Source organism: Rhinatrema bivittatum, chromosome 5, assembly GCF_901001135.1.
Source record: "Rhinatrema bivittatum chromosome 5, aRhiBiv1.1, whole genome shotgun sequence".
NCBI lineage: Eukaryota > Metazoa > Chordata > Amphibia > Gymnophiona > Rhinatrematidae > Rhinatrema > Rhinatrema bivittatum.
The window spans coordinates 20,116,829-20,133,993 of NC_042619.1; the positions used below are offsets into that span (position 1 = coordinate 20,116,829).

At 44.7% G+C, this 17,165-nt stretch overlaps 1 protein-coding gene across 2 annotated transcripts in view; it reads left to right on the forward strand.

Annotated features, from left to right (window-relative positions):
• C2CD3 (C2 domain containing 3 centriole elongation regulator) overlaps positions 1–17,165 on the forward strand; it is a 429,817-nt gene that overhangs the window by 188,610 nt on the left and 224,042 nt on the right. For both annotated transcript variants that reach the window (XM_029602105.1, XM_029602106.1), the window contains exons 17-18: positions 9,987–10,167; positions 16,437–16,620. In XM_029602105.1, coding sequence (XP_029457965.1) covers positions 9,987–10,167; positions 16,437–16,620 — 365 coding nt within the window. The remainder of the gene's footprint in view (positions 1–9,986; positions 10,168–16,436; positions 16,621–17,165) is intronic.

The following is a 17,165-nucleotide window of genomic DNA, read 5'->3' on the forward strand; positions in this document are numbered from 1 at the left end:
CTGCTCTCCTTGTAGCAGGTGCAGTGGAACTGGTCCCCCGTCATTAGTGGGGCCAAGGGTTCTATTCGAGGTATTTCCTCATTCTGAAGAGGAATGGAGGCTTGCGCCCCATTCTTGACCTCTGGTCGTTGAACAAGTTTCTCGTAAGAGAAAGATTCAAGATGGTCTGTCTGGGTAGGCTGCTCACGCTCCTCAGAGGAGACTGGCTTTGCTCCCTCGATCTCAGAAATACCTCCACTTCATGGTGGGGAACGCACATTACCAGTACAAAGTGCTGCCCTTCGAGCTGGCATTGGCCCACCATGTTTTTACCAAACGCCTGGTAATGGTGGCTGCCTACCTCAGACATTGCTTGGTGCACGTGTTCCCCTACCTGGACGACTGGTTAGTCCAGAGCGACTCCCGTTCAGGAACTCTGCATGATCTGGCCCTGACGGTGTGGACGCTGCAGGCTGTGGGGTTTATCAATTTCCCAAAGTCTCATCTCTGCCCATCTCCTCAGCTGGACTTCATAGGCGCCAGACTGGACACAGCACAGGCAAAAGCGTTTTTGCCCAGAGACCGAGCGATCACCCTTTCCTCGCTGGCTACCCTTATACAGAGCAGCCAGAGGGTACCAGCCCAACTTCTGCTCCGCCTGCTGGGCCTCATGGTGGCATCCGTCCATGTGACCCCTTTGGCTCTCCTCTGAATGAGGAGGGCCTAATGGACATGGTGGTCCCAGTGGCGGCAGGCTTCCCAGGATTCAAGGCTCCTGTCACGATTACAGACCCTGTGCGAGTTTCTCTAACCTGGTGGGAAGATCTTTCCAACCTGGAGAAAGGACTTCCCTTCCAACCCTCTCTGCCCCAGGTGCTTCCTTTCAGGGCTGGGGGAGCCCATGTGAATGGTATCCACATGCAAGGTCTCTGGACTGCCTCCAAAGTCTGCTGTCAGATAAATTTCCTGGAGCTTCAGGCAATCCGGTATGCATTGTGGGTGTTCAGGGACCAATTGTTCTCCAAGGAAGTCCTGATTCGGATAGGCAACCAAGTCGCGATGTGGTATATCAACAGCAGGGCGGCACAGGTTCATTCTTCCTCTGCTATGAAGCAGTGCAAGTGTAGACCTGGGCCCTTTCGCAGGGGATGTCTCTGCGAGCGAAATACCTGCCGGGCCATCTCAACGTGCTGGTGGACTTCTTAAGCCGCTCCTTCCAGCCACATGAGAGTGGTCCCTGAACCTGGAGGCCGATCTCTTTTGCCAATGGGGCACGCCAGATGTGGACCTCTTCACCTCCCCACACAGCCACAAGGTGAGTAGGTTCTGCTCCCTGGTGTTGGGGGGGGTGGACATCCGGCCTGCGATGCCTTCTCTGTCCATTGGGGAAGGGGCCTGCTGGTGCTATTTTTCATTCGGTTGAGAAGCAGAATGGACGTCCCGAAAGAGACAGGAACGTCCATGAACGGAAGCCGCGACCTCGGAAGTCCAAGGTCGCGGCATCCGTTCATGGACCTTCCCGCCTGTATCCGGGCGTCCATGATCGGAGGCCGCACTGCCTTGAGCACCCGGCCGGACGTCCAAGCCTCGACCTTGGATACAGGCGCGAAGGTCCATGAACGGACGCCGAGGCCGGACGTCCAAGGTCTGTAGAAAAAAACCATCCACTTACCTGGTGGAATGACATTTCAAATGACATTTGAAATGACATTTGAAATGACAGGTACCAGCGCATCCTGGATACTGATTAGGCGCTGCATACCGCTCTATACAGTAAAATGGATTGCAAACGCCTACTGCTTCATTAACGCACTTTGAACGCCGCTTGGATTTGCGTCTAATTTGAATACTGAATCGAGCGGCTTGTGAACCAAGATGTGCGTGCGGCAAACGAGGGTGCGCCCGGCACTACCGCACTGTTTCTTACACGTCCTTACTGTATCGGCCCGTCTGTGAGTTCATCTCAGTGCTATTGCAGCATACCATGAACATTTCAAAGGTCTTTTCATCTCTCATCAGCACACAGTTGCAAAATTCATCAGTCATAAATCAGCTTACACCTCTGATTAAAGACCCTCCTATAAGGGATCTAAATGTAATTGTTGCTCAACACACAAAACAGAAGTTTGAGTCTGTAGTGACGGCAGAGCCAAAGTTCCTTTCTTGCAAAGTTGTATATTTTAATAGCAGTTATGTCTGCTCGAAGAGTAAGTGAGCTGCAATTGCAAATTAAATAACTACTCAAATTTTACGTAACAGAATAGTTTTCAAAACTCATCCTAAATTTCTATCAAAAGTTGTCTATCAAAAGTTGTCTTAATTTCATAAGTAAATTTCATAAGACTTAATTTCATAAGTAAAGTCAAGAGGCCGCCAATGAAGAGTGGGTGACTCGCCAGAATGATGGCTACTGCCTGGAGACAATACCCTTAGTCAATAAACATACACATGGTTACTGTGACTCCAACATCACTCTAAGATTCAACAGCATGAGGAAATGTGGAAAAAAGGATTTGCACTCACAATGACGGGAGTAGCTGGCTTGTTACGGCGGTTACTACCCCAAACCAAATATCCAGATTACTACCTCCACCTTCCTCTATTCCTGATGCCTTTCAACTAGCTTGATCACTCCATTCTTATACTTCACTTTCAATGCATATCCAGCATAGTTCTCTGCTTCAACAGCAGGGGAAAAGAAAAACTGTTACTTCACACATCCAGCAGAGCTCTCTGCTTAAACGGCAGGGGAGAAGAAAAAAGGGTTCGCACTCACAAAGCGGGGAGTAGCTGGCTTGTTACGGCGGTTACTACCCCAAACCAAATGTACCTGATACTTCACTCTCGACGCATATCCAGCATGGCTCTCTACTTCAACGGCATCGGAGAAAGACTGATACATCACGAATTTCCAGCATAGCTCTCTGCTTCAACGGCAGGGGAAAAGAAAAACTGATACTTCACGCATATCCAGCATAACTTCAACGGCAGGGGAGAAGAAAAAAGGATTCACACTCACAAAGCGGGGAGTAGCTGGCTTGTCACGGCGGTTACTACCCCAAACCAAATGTGCCTGATACTTCACTTTCGATGCATATCCAGCATAGCTCTCTGCTTCAACAGCAGGGGAGAAGATAAACAACCAATAAGGGCTGTATAACATAATCTGGGTAAAAACAAATAAGCATGGGTGTAGCTTGCTTATTGCGGCGGTTACTACTCCTACTACCTCTAACTAATCAAGCTAGATATTTCACTTGGATGCAGCTCCTCCACCGCTCTCTACATTAATGGCGGGGGTGGAAGGGAATTAGAACCAAGAGCTAAGAGAAACAGATAAGTATGGGAGAAGAAATGAGGGAAGCTTGCTGGGCAGACTGGATGGGCCATTTGGTCTTCTTCTGCCGTCATTTCTATGTTTCTATGTTTCTATGTTAATTTCATAAGACTTAATTTCATAAGACTTAATTTCATAAGACTTAATTTCATAAGACTTGAAATTAAGACAAAAATTTCATAAGACTTGAAATTAAGACAAAAGTTGTCTTAATTTCATAAGACTTGAACCCAACCATCAAGAGTTCAAAAAAAGGCTAAAGACTCTTCTTTTCCAACAAGCCTTCCCAGACTCACAATCCTACCAAGACGGAAAGTCTTCCAAATAAGAAGTATCCCCTAATTATGGTCACCATACCAAGTCCTACCTTCAGGTCTCTGCAAATAAGAAGTATCCTCTTCCAAATAAGAAGTATCCCCTAATTATGGTCACCATACCAAGTCCTACCTTCAGGTCTCTGCAACTGGACAACAATCTTTGAGTTCTAAAAATTAATCTTATTTATATTTTCCTCTGCAACTGGACTACAATTTCTAAGTTCAAAATTCATTTTATCTTATTATTTATATTTGGCATGGTTAATATGTCACTATATCCAAGTTAAATATTTAAATTATACAGTTTATATTACATAATTTTATTAATTACAAGTAAAACTATTCTATATTATTGATTATCATTATGTTAAATTGTCATCCAGTTATAATGTTCCATATGTACCACTGTTCTATGTAAAGCCCCCTTATCTCTGTTGGGCAGTTTATCGTTATATGTAAACCGGAGTGATTTATAGTCTCTATAAGAACCTCGGTATATAAAAATTAAAAATAAATAATAAAATAAAATAAATAAATATTTGTCAGTCCATTGTCTTGCCAATATTTTTTCCAGTCCCACATGCCAATAAGGGTGAATAGGCTGTTCACATGTTGGACTGCTGAAGGGCTGTGTTAATCAATTTGGAAGGAACAAAGACTTGCAGAAAAGTCTTGACAACTGTTTTTAGCCTTCAACCCAGTCAAACAGGGCTCTTCAGTTACAAAGCGAACTTTTCCAACTTGGATATCTGATTGCATATCTTATTTTTATAATCTATTTATGTATCCAAAAGAATAGTACCGTATTTTCCGGCGTATAAGACGACTTTTTAACCCAAGAAAATCTTCTCAAAAGTCGGGGGTCGTCTTATACGCCGGGCACAGCTGCTCTCTTACCAGTTTCTCTCAATCACACACACATGCTCTCAATCAAATGCATTCTCGCACTTACACACAGGCTGGCTGCTTCTCTCTCTCTCTCTCTCACTTCCACCCCCACCCCCGAGCACAAATAGTAGCTGCATCACCTCCTCCTCCAGCCCCCGCAGGCCAAGAAAGAAGAAACCCATCGGCCGCGGGAGGCTCACGCTGCTGTCTCCTTTCTCGATTACCAGCTCCTTTGACTGCTCGGGGCCGTTCCTGCTATCGCCGCTGCAATTTTTTCATTCGGCACGGCTTTCTCCTTCCCGCGCACCGCACTGCCGTTGCCGCTGGGCTAAAAGCACGTTCAAGCCCAGCGGGAACGGCAGCGGTGCAAAAAAAAAAAAAAGCTGTGGCATCCGCGGCTGGCCTTGTCTTCTTCCCACCCCCCCCCTTTGAACCGGAACAGGAAGTGATGCGCGGGAAGAAAGAGCCGTGCCGCGTGAAAAAATAGCAGCGGCGCAGCAGCATCGGCCCCCGAGCAGTCGAAGGAGCTGGTAATCGGGAAAGGAAACAGCAGCGTGAGCCTCCCGCGGCCGATGGGTTTCTTCTTTCTTGGCCTGCGGGGGCTGGAGGAGGAAGCTGCTGCAGCTACTATTTGGGGGGGGCGTGGAAGTGAGAGAGAGAGAGAAGCAGCCAGCCTGTGTGTGAGAGAGAGAGAGAGAGAGAAGCAGCCAGCCTGTGTGTAAGTGAGAGAGAGAGAGAGAGAGAAGCAGCCAGCCTGTGTGTAAGTGAGAGAGAGAGAGAGAGAAGCAGCCAGCCTGTGTGTAAGTGAGAGAGAGAGAGAGAGAGAAGCAGCCAGCCTGTGTGTAAGTGAGAGAGAGAGAGAGAAGCAGCCAGCCTGCCTGTGTGTAAGTGAGAGAGAGAGAGAGAAGCAGCCAGCCTGTGTGTAAGTGAGAGAGAGAGAGAGAAGCAGCCAGCCTGCCTGTGTGTAAGTGAGAGAGAGAGAGAGAGAAGCAGCCAGCCTGTGTGTAAGTGAGAGAGAGAGAGAGAGAGAAGCAGCCAGCCTGTGTGTAAGTGAGAGAGAGAGAGAGAAGCAGCCACCCTGCCTGTGTGTAAGTGAGAGAGAGAGAAGCAGCCAGCCTGTGTGTAAGTGAGAGAGAGAGAGAAGCAGCCAGCCTGTGTGTGTGTGAGAGAGAGAGAAGCAGCCAGCCTGTGTGTAAGTGAGAGAGAGAGAGAAGCAGCCAGCCTGTGTGTAAGTGAGAGAGAGAGAGAGAAGCAGCCACCCTGCCTGTGTGTAAGTGAGAGAGAGAGAGAGAGAAGCAGCCAGCCTGTGTGTAAGTGAGAGAGAGAGAGAGAGAGAAGCAGCCAGCCTGTGTGTAAGTGAGAGAGAGAGAGAGAAGCAGCCACCCTGCCTGTGTGTAAGTGAGAGAGAGAGAGAGAAGCAGCCAGCCTGTGTGTAAGTGAGAGAGAGAGAGAAGCAGCCACCCTGCCTGTGTGTAAGTGAGAGAGAGAGAGAGAGAGAGAAGCAGCCAGCCTGTGTGTAAGTGAGAGAGAGAGAGAGAGAGAGAGAGAAGCAGCCAGCCTGTGTGTAAGTGAGAGAGAGAGAGAGAGAAGCAGCCAGCCTGTGTGTAAGTGAGAGAATGCATTTGATTGAGAGCATGTGTGTGATTGAGAGAAACTGGTCAGCGAGCTCATGTGTGTGAGAGACAATGAAAGTGACTGCTCAGAGAGATGACTGATGTGTATGTGAGCATGAGAGAGAGAAAAAGCATGGAAGTGAGAAATCTGGGTATGTGAGAGAGAGCATGGGAGCGGGAGGACTGGCTGTGTGTGTGTGTGTGCGCGTGCATGAGAGAGAGACTGGTTGATAAGGTGACGGTGTGTGTGAGAGAAAGAGACTGCTGTGTGTGAATGTGAGAGAAAGAATGTGATTCAGGGAATGAGAAGCCTGTGCACGTGGAGAGTGAGCATGGAAATGAGAGAGAGACTGGTGTGTGTGTGTGTGAGACAGAGAAAGTGATTATGAGAGTGAGAAGCCCGTATATGTACGGTAAGCAGAACACGGGAGTGGGAAGCCTGTGTGTATGTATGGCATGAGAGAAACTGTTCAGGAAGGTGTCTGGTGTGTGTGTCAAAGACTGTTTGGGAAATGATTGGTGCGTGAGAGACAGAAACTGGTCATGGGGGCATGACTGGTATGGTGTGTGTGTGAGAGACATGGGCCCTAAGGAAGAGGAAGAGGAATAGGAGAGCTGCTGGAGGGGGTAAGGAAAGGTGGCTTTTTAAGTTTATTTTTCTTGATTGACTGCCATTTTAATTATTTAATATTATGTGATGTGTCTGCTTTTTTGAAATATTTTATTGGTGTTTGGAGAATGTTTAATAGTTTTTATGAGTTTTTAATTGTTGGATGTTATTCTGTTCATAGCTGTTTTGAAACATTTATTCTGCTTATTAGTATAGTTTTACAATTATTTATGTGTGGGGATCTATAGCGGCTTGCTAGTTCTGTTTTCCTAATAAGAGGTATATTGGTTTTTAGGGCCTGATATACGGTATTTGTAGTGTTGCCTTTTCATAGATAGGGTTGCTCCTGTTTGAGTGTAAAATTATTTTTTTTCTTAAAAATATGTATAAAAAAGGGGGGGTCGTCTTATACGCCCAGTCGTCTTATACACCGGAAAATACGGTATATGTTGGGAATGAAAGACTAATGTACATGGACTGGGAGAGGGACCTCGGGGTGGGGGGGGGGGGGGGGTGATAGGATCTGACGGTGGCAAGGCAATGTGACAAGGTGATAGCTAAAGCCAGAAGAATGCTGGGCTGCATAGAGAGAGGAATAACCAACAAGAAAAAGTAGGCAGTGATGCCCTTGTACAGGTCCTTGGTGAGGCCTCACCTGGAGTACTGCATTCAGTACTGGAGCCTGTATCTCAAAAAGGTTAGGGACAGGATGGAGGCGGTCCAAAGAAGGGTGTCAAAAATGGTGTGGGGTCTGTATCTTATGTGGAGAGGCTGAAGGATTTGAATATGTACACCCTGAAAGAAAGGAGGTGCAGCGGGGATATGATACAGACCTTCAGATACCTGAAAAGATTTAATGATGGACAAACTGTGAGCTTTTTTTGTTGGAAAGGAAACAGTAGAACTAGGGGTAACAAAATGAAAATCCAGGGGGGAAAAATCAGAACCAACATGGAAATATTTTTTCACGGAGAGGGTGATGGATGCTTGGAATACCCTTTTGGAAGAGGTGATGAGGATGAAAACAGTAAACGAATTCAAAAGGGTATGGGATAAACATTAGGGATCCCTAAAGGCATGAGGATAATAATGAAGGAAAGGGTGTATGGGGGTAACTTGCATGGAGTGGCAGTTAGTATCCTTAATGAGAAGTTTGGGGGATTACTACCTTTAACCAATTAGCCTTGATGATTTTGTCCACCTCTCCACTTTGACGGTGAGGTGGGCAAAAAAGGTTATTGGATTCTGAAGACAGCCAATGCTGGACCCCGACTTTTACAGTCTGGGGTACTGATATGTTGATATTGGGGATAAAGCTTCCACGGCCAAGTCCGAAAGCAAAGAACATTCAAGCAGCATTGTCTGAATTATCAGAAAGGCTGTCACCATATACAAATATTGCAGTAATTTTGTAATGTGTTTGATGTTTGCTTGGTTTTGCTTGTAAGTATTACTATCCTTAACATAAGGCATGGGGGTAACCTGAACGGAGCAGAAGTTACTATCCTTAACAGACATGTGGGGGTAACTTGCACAGAGTGGCAGTTGCTGCCATGGAAAGCTTGCTGGGTTGACTGGATAGACCATTTGATCTTTTTCTGTCGACAGTGCTGTTACTTTATGTATTTTATTTATTTAAAAGTACTTCTCTTCTATTAAAATCACAAATGTGTCCTAAGTGGATTACAAAAGAAAACATTGATAAGTCAATTAAAAAAACTTGGTTACAAAGTCATCAACAAACAAAAATCAACTATAAACATACAATACATGGAACAATGACCCATTATACAGTCCTCTTGCACTCCTCAGACCCAAGTTCAAGAAACTAATTAGTTTAAATACTAATCTGTGAAAATCAGGGTAGAAACCCAAACCCCAGGTGAGGGATTTAATACAACTTAAATCTCTATTAAAGGTTTTGGATATAGAGCAGTGCTTTGACTTTTTTCCTAAAATTGATGTAATCAGGTTCTTCCCTAATAGTGAGGGGGGAGGGAGTTTCACAGTGTGGGACCAGCTACCGAGAAGACATGATTATGGATTTCTTGCAGATGAATTATTTTTAAAGGAGTCATTCGTTTTTTTCCAACTGATTGAAGAGGGTGGTTTGAGGTATAGTGCACCAAAACATCTGCCAGGTACTCGGGGCTTTCCCCTCTAAGAGCCCTATAAACCGTGGAAGCATCTTAAATTTGGTTCATATGGCAACAGGGTGCTACTGAAGAGCCTTCAGTTTAGGGTTAATATGTTCCCTAATGGTGCACCTGGTTAGGAATCGAGCAGAAGAATTTTGGAGAAGGCCAAAGTAGATTGAATAAAGACAGAATCTTCAAGGTGACATGGCAGCCCATAGGTCAAGACTACAGCAACTTCCTTAGCACATTTTCACTCTTCCTCCTTAGAAGACCTGGTCTTCCATCCACACCTTTACTGCTTATTACTGCCTAGACAATGCTTCGCATCAGGTTAGCAATTTTGGTTGAGCAATTCTAAGAAGATTGTTTTGATTCCTTATGTTCTTGTCCAGACTCTGGCACTTTTATGGTTTGCATGTTCACTAACAACATAGGAGTGCGATCTTCAGCTTGGGTGACCACATTGCGTGGCTGATTCTTGTCCTGCTTGTGCACGGAGATAGGAAAGTTGCTCGGGTGTTCTGAAGGAGCCACAGCTATTGGAACATGGTAGCTCTGTTAAAAAGAAAAAAACTGTTGATGGTGGGTTGTTTTGGTTTTTCAGCAAGCCAAATCAGCCACCCAGTCTTGCCCTCTTCCTGTTAGAGTTGGTTAACTTGCTGCAAAGACTGAAGAGATTCATGGAGGCTTTTATGAGCTTTGGGAGAGCTTTTCCATCTCTGCATCATTGGCTGATATCATCCACTTATATGGCTGATTTGTCCTGCTGACTACAAAGAACACCTGTTACAGGTCAGCAATATAAAATCGAATAATGGAAAAAATCCTAATAGGTGTGTGATAAATTGTAAAATATATATAAAAGGATTATTCTTATAGCATTTGTACAAATAAATGTACACTACCGCTTTCATGACATCTAGATTTGCTTTTCCAGCATCACCTTTGTAAATGCGGTTGGCATGCTTCCAAGGAACAGCAAGTTGTAGAAAGCATGGTGGGAAGAATAGTGCGCAGAACGTTATGCCATAGGACGTGGTCGGTCTGTACACTGAGTAAGAATTATTGAAGTAGATTCCCTTATGACTGAGTTTTGTTTTGCAGGTAGAGAGAAACATGGATGGATTGACTGAGCATATTTTTGAGATCCATGTGGAAAATATAAAAGGCCTCACTCCACTTCAGTCCACAGTATGGGGAGAAGCAGACTGCTATGTACAGTACTGCTTCCCAGTTCAGCAGACCAGCTCTGGTGTTCTGAAGGAGAGACAGCTATTGGAACATGGTAGGTCTGTTAAAGAACACTTGATGGTGGGGTTTTTTAATTTCAGATATATATATAAGTAGGTATATATATATATATATATATATCAAAGATGGACTACTCAGGGATGTATTTTATGACTATGGGTCCTCCCAAAGGGCATGGAAAACATTTATATAACAAACACTAAAATCCTTGCTGGGAGAGATAGTAATACATCAGTTTTGGAGCTGGAAATCTAATAAGGCTGTTAAGCAAAGGCCATTGTAGTCAGATTCTACTGTTTGCAGGATACAGAATGCTTTCTAAGATGGACCAGAGAATTAAGGAAATTGAAATGCTGAAGATACAGAAGATTCAGATCTGCCCTTATGATAGTGTAGAAATGTAACAAAAGTATGTTGCATCTAGTGTGGTTGTTGTATGAGTTCACATGGACATGTAGAAATGTTGCCAAGCAAGTTATAGGTGAAACTCTTATATTGGATAAACATAGTCCATTTCTGATAACTTTTCAGAGCTTTGCTCCCTCCATCAGGTCAGTGCAAAAGAAGATAGGGTTGATGTTGCCTGAATATAACAGTAAATTACAGATGGTGCGGTAAAGGTTGGTTGTTTTGTTTATTTAGAAATTCCCTGTTCGTACCCAGATCAATCCAGACTCCTGGGGTTTTGCCTCCTTTCCAGCAGATGGAGACAGAGACATTTTCTCAGGCACCATCTTATAATCTGGTGTGCCACCTGCTACTTTTCAGAGATAGGAGGAGTAGTGTAGCTTATTTTGTTTATCTCAAGAAAACTGAGGGAAACAAATAGAAGTTGTAGCTACAGGAGGACTGTCTGGTAATGGGTAAGGAAACTGGTGCCCCTGATCAGTCCAAAGGTTTGTGTTTGATTTACATTTAAAATGTCTTACACTTGTGAATTATTTTGAGGTTCCCTCTTATCTTCATCTTAAAATCATTGGTACAATGTTCCCCTAAAGGAGTGTCACATCGCTGTTCTTTGTGTTATGCTATTTTCTGCCTTTGAGGGTTTTTTCTTTTTCTGTCCAATTTCACTGATACAATACTGATGGGTGCCAGCACCATAGCACTGGAACTTAGTTACCCTCATGGAAAAAACATTCAGCACAAGGGGATGACTATTAGCAAGATTTGTAAAGCACATACCAGATGCATGCAGTGCTGCCTAGAGATACAGGGACATTAATTTTCAAAAGCATTTCCATGGGCAAAATAGTGTTTCCTTATCATTTCCTTGATCAGTTGATCAGTCCAGACAAGTGAGTTTTTCTCCCCTACCAGCAGATGGAGACATAGCAGAAACGTTTTACTGTACTGCTCGTACATAAGACAGTGTGTCACCTGCAGTTGCTCTATATTCTCTGTCCTCAGCAGATGGTAGAGGTGTTCATCCTGTAGTCAGTCTTTGGAGATGAAGATTTACTCCCATGAGTGGTAAGTCCTAGTTTAGGACCATCCCCCTGGTAGAGTAGGGTCGAGCTGTACCCTGGAATTGAGGAGGGATTGATAGCCAGTAGTGCTGGCTCCCTCATTTCCTGATTCCCTCTCCCTCTTGCTGTCTTAACTCTGCCTGGCTCACCGCAGAAGACTTCAAAAGGGAAGTAATGTATTATTTTAGAGGCTTTATGATAGGGGTTAGGTCCTTTTAAGTAGTTAAAAAAAAAAAAAGAGAGAGAGCCTCTTCAGTGAGCGGGCTTTGCAGAGAGTTGATGTTTGCCTTGGTGAGGAAGAGGTGAGCTCAGTGAGTTGTTTTCACATTCCCCTACATGACACTTGAGAGTTTGGCCGCAGAACACAGGAAGTAGGGTTTGCCTTGTGAAGATTGTGGCTGGGTGTATGGGTGGTTGTGAGGGCTGCACTGGAAGCTTTCCATAGGCCACTGAGGTCAAAAAGGCTACTGACAGGAAGGAGCACCAATGGGGTACTGTGCAAAGTTCTGTCAGGGATTTGACAAGAGCAGGAATGGTGGCCATTTTGTTTGTCACTCGGGGGAGCTCAGTGGAGAAAAAGGCTGATTCCTCCCCCATTGTCTCTTGTGATGGGGATCGACTCCTCAGCGGGTCACCTCAGAGAGAGCCTCTAGGGAGGCCAGATGAGGGCTTGGGAGCTGAGTTTTTGTTCCTCAGGCTTTGTGCTGTTAAGGCACAAGGTGTTTCCTATTTTTAAAAAACAAACCAAAAAAGCACAAATTTCTGGAGGGAGAGAAAGCTCCCATGGGACAGGGCTAAGTTGAGCTCGAGAGTGGAGGTCTTCCTGAGGGTATTTCCTTTGGGAGGTTTCTCCAAGGAGTTTGTTGTCCTTATGCTCAGGATCTTTTAAATGAGGTAAGGAGCCTCTAAAACACTCCTCCTCCATTGGAAAGAAATCAGTAGAGCTAGGGGTCACGAAATGAAACTCCAGAGAGGATGACTCAGAACCAATGTCAGGAAATATTTCTTCACGGAGAGGGTGGTGGAAGCCTGGAATGCCCTTCCGGAGGAGGAGGTGAAGAAGAAAACAGTGAAAGATTTCAAAGGGGCATGGGATGAACATTGTGGATCCCTAAAGTCTAGAGGATGGAAATAAAGAAATGGGTGCATGGGGGTAACTTGCTGGTGTGGCGGTTACTACCCTTAACCATTAAGCCTTCATACTGTTGATGCAACTACATCATTGCTCTCTGCTTCAACGGCAGGGAGAAAAGAGGAAAAGGGGAATTAGTTTCAGACAGCAGCCAACAAGGACTTTGAATTTTGAGGTTGGTAAAGCAAATAAGCATAGAGGTAACCTGCTTTTGTGGCGGATACTGCCTTTAACCAATAAGCCTCTAACTCTTGATGCAACTCCAACATTGCTCTCTGCTTCACAGCAAGAGGTAACGGGGATTTTGGACTCGAAACAGCAACCAAAAAGAGCCCTGACTTTGATGGTCTGGGAAACTGATAAGTATGGGGGTGACTTGTAAGGCGCAGCAAAAAACAAACAAAAAAAACTACCATAAGATTGCTGGCAAAAACTACCATAAGGTTGCTGGGCAGACTGGATGGACCATTGGCCTTTTCTGCTATCATTTCTATGTTTCTTCCCCAGGAAATACCTTGATCACAACCTGTTCTCAGTCTCTTAGATTGCTCAAGAGGCTGGGTAATTTGAATTTATTTTAATTTATTTTTGCAGGTGTTGTGTAAGCTCCTTTTTGAGCCATTGAAAAGGAAGTCTTGGAAGGACCTTACCCTAACGGCGGTCTTTGGTAGCTATTTACTTGGCAAAGCATATTTCAGAGTTTAAGCTTTGTCATGCAGTGATCCCTTCCTTCAGTTTTCGGAGGATGGGGTTTCCATTCAGACGTGCTATCTTTTCTGCAAAGGTGGTTTCTTCTTTCCATTTGAGACAGTGGATATGCTGGCTTTTCAGAAGTTGGATTCTTCTTCACTCATACCAAGTAGCTTCATGTTTTAGATGTGCGTGGGGCACTCTTGAGATATTTGAGGGTTACAAATACCTTTCGCAGATCAAATCTGTTTGTGGTGTTATGTGGTCATAACAAGGGGAAGAAAGCTTCTATTGCCAGATAGAGCAAAAGAGGTGATAGTTTCCTTGTACATTTGCAAGGGGCTACAGGTCCCCGTGGGCCTTCAGGCTCATTCCACCAGGGCGTGGGCTGCGTCTTGGGCAGAACGTCCGTTGTCACCACAGGAATTCTGCAAGGTGGCTGCTTAGTCTTTGCACACATTTATCAAACATAGGCTGGACGATCGAGTTTGGTGAGGATGTGCTGCGAGCTGGTCTAGCGGGATCTCACCCAGTTTAACAAAGCTTTGGTTTGCACTTGTCTGGACTGATGTGGGAACAATAAGGAAAGGAAATTGAGTTCTTGCCTGCTAATTTTCTTTCCTTTCTTTCCTGTCCCACACATTAGTCCAGATTGCCCTGCCTTCTTGAAATGACCGCTCTTATCTGTGCCTTTCTTTTTTCCTGTGTATGTATCAGATGAATGTTTTCAGTTGGCGTTCAAATTCTTCTATTTGGAAAGAATTTTTGAGTTCCTTTATGTGGCTGATAGGTATACCTTTCTTCTGTTTGAAGATAAAGGGGTTAGTTGTTGGTTCTTAGCTTGTCACAATTTATACTGAGCAACTGCAGGTGACAAACTGTCTTTTATGTTCCAGCAGTACAGTAAAATTTTTCTTATGTCTCCATCTGCTGGTAGAGGGGAAAGCCCACTTACCTAGATTGATCTGTGGGACTCAAGGAAAGAAAATTAGCAGGTGAGAACCAATGTTCCCTTTATTTACAGAAATGGGCTTTTTAGAAATTGCCTGCCCGAAATGCGAGTAAATGTAGGCACATGTGTCCTGTTTGCATGAAAGATTACCCTAGCTGAGCAGAGGTGTTCTGGGGGCAGAGTTGGGGAGAGATTTGCACTTACTTGCATACTTCTGACAATTCAGATTTGTTTGCATAAATTTTTCTGAAAAATGCGCATGTGTGTCTGCTTTGAAAATTGATGTAACTTGCATGCATATTTGGGTTCATAATTTAGGTGCAATGTTTAAAAATATTTATTAACAAAGGAAGGGGAGATGTGCTTCATGATTTCTAATTCCAGAGACAAAATGGATTTCATGAAATGTTTGCAGTTCAAGAATTTTAATTCATAAATATGAAGCAGATTCGGTATTTTAAATCCAGAGATGCTATTCATAAAGAGTGTTCAGTCCCCTGACATAGAACTGTGTTTTGCACAGAGCTGCATTGGAGTGCACTCGTATGTTATTTACTGTTAGCGCTCCCAGCCGCAGCCGTCCGCAGCTGGCCCTCCTACCCTTCTTCACGGCATCGGAACTGCTGCCGGCACCTCCACTGCTGCGGGGAGTCGACCCCGATAGGGTGCTCAGGCTCTCCTCCCATCTGGCATGCCCCTCTGCTTCCTCTCCACCACGTCCGTCGGCACGCCAGCACTTCCGGGTTCCAGCATGCCACCACCTTCCTAGGCGTGCGGCCATGCCTCCTGCAATCTCTTAAGAGCCCACATCACCAGAATTACTTTCAGCTGCCTGGATGACCTCGGAGCTCAGGGAGTATTTATGGAGGCTTCCTTTTCCTATTCTTTGACTTGGCAACGAGTCTGCTTGCTTCAGTGAGTTCTCTGTGCTTCTGGTGCTCTTGTTCCTGGTTCCTGTCTCTCCGAGTCCTGCCCCTGCCTTTCCGAGCCCTGTACCCGTTATCCCTTCTGCAGCTTCTGGACTGATTCTCTGGCTTTGGACCTCGGACTGGCGATTGGCGATTCTCTGACTTTGGACCGGCGACTGGCGATTCTCTGGCTCTTGACCTAGGACTGGACTTCGATGAACTCCTCCCCTCTAATCACCCCTCCTTTCCCTTCCGTACATCTACCCCTATAATTATATTTTACCTGAATACTGTAACCATGCAATCATGCTAAGACATGCTAAGCTCTGTAACCATGTAATTATGCCAATTTCTGTAACCACTCAATCATGCCATGACCCCACTATTTAGTGATATAAACAATTAACAATGTAACAATGTATTGATATAATCATGTTATTTTTATTATTGTTCATTCCTTTCTGCCTTTCCATTTCTTTCTTTTAGTTCTCTCAGCCCGCAACCCTTTCCTGTTTTATGTAATTTCAATCTGCAGTTTGATGTAAACCGATAGGATGTTTCACACTAATATCGGTATAGAAAAGCGGTATAGAATTCATCTATTATTATCCTGTTATATGTACACGCAATTGCGTATTTTTGTTCCTTGTACACCGACGTGATATCTTTGATGAGCGGCGGTATAGAAAAACCATTAAATAAATAAATAAATAAATAAATAAATCTTCCAAAGGGCCCCACCTAAGTCCAAGCAGCTCGGGTCCCCAAGGGCTCAACCCGGGGGACCTCGGGCCTCCAGTGGTGAAACTCCCGTCGGCCCTCGCTTCAGCCCAGCCTCGCCTCCCGACGGTGGGAACCTGTGGGAGTTCGCTTCCTCAGGTAGTACCAACTCCCCCTCGGGCAAAGGGTCCACATCTCCTCGGCCCTCATCATATTTACAATACTAATTTCAAGCGCTGACAGCAAAAACTCTTATTTGCAATACTAAAGGCTAATCCACTTTGAGAGCAGATGTCCCGCTCATATATATATATATACACATGTGGTTACATAAAACTTACATAGTACAGTATTTCTGCCCTAGAATATATGACCCTAAGATTGATTGATTGATCCTTGTTTGATGCATCAGATTTTTCTTTTATCTTTTAGGGGTCATTTTAAAGCCTATCCGCTCAGCAACCACACTGTGCACGCCTGATCCTGTGTTCAGTGATAGGCAGAGTCATTCTCTGCTGATGCCTATGGATATCCCAGTACAAAGGCTGCTGCTAAGTGCATTCTCTACACAAGGGTTAACCAGCGGAGGGGGAATCCACTTTGAAATCTGGTGCAGGTATGGAGGAAAGTGACAGTGACCTCCCGCAGGGCAAGGAAAGAAACTCAATTGCCATATCCTTACATCCCTTAATCTTGTGGATATAAGGCTGGTCAGGAATTATATGTGAATATTTTTTAGATCAATGTTTTTATTTTATTTGTTGCTACTGTTTTTATTTCTTTGTATTATAGTCCACTTGAAGAGTATTTTTGATGCAATAAATGGCATATAAGCTTAAATAAATGAATTATGGGGGCATTCACTAAGCTGTGGTATTTTGTCCCAAGGGGCAAATACTACAAGATTCACTTAGTGAATCCCGCAGTATTTTCCGGTGGGGAAAAACTGTGGAGGCAGCAAAAGCCCCCCCCCCCCCCCCCATCCCAACCATGCATGATGGCAGCCCTGGGACTGTGAAGCCTCCTTTTGCTTATAGGGGCAGCTCAGCCTTGAATAAGCACCCCCTTCCCCTACAAATTAGTAAGACCCCTGGGGGCCTGCATAGATCTCCATCCCACCCTCTTTGGCTGCCCTTGGAGGTGACCCATTGTTAAAAATAA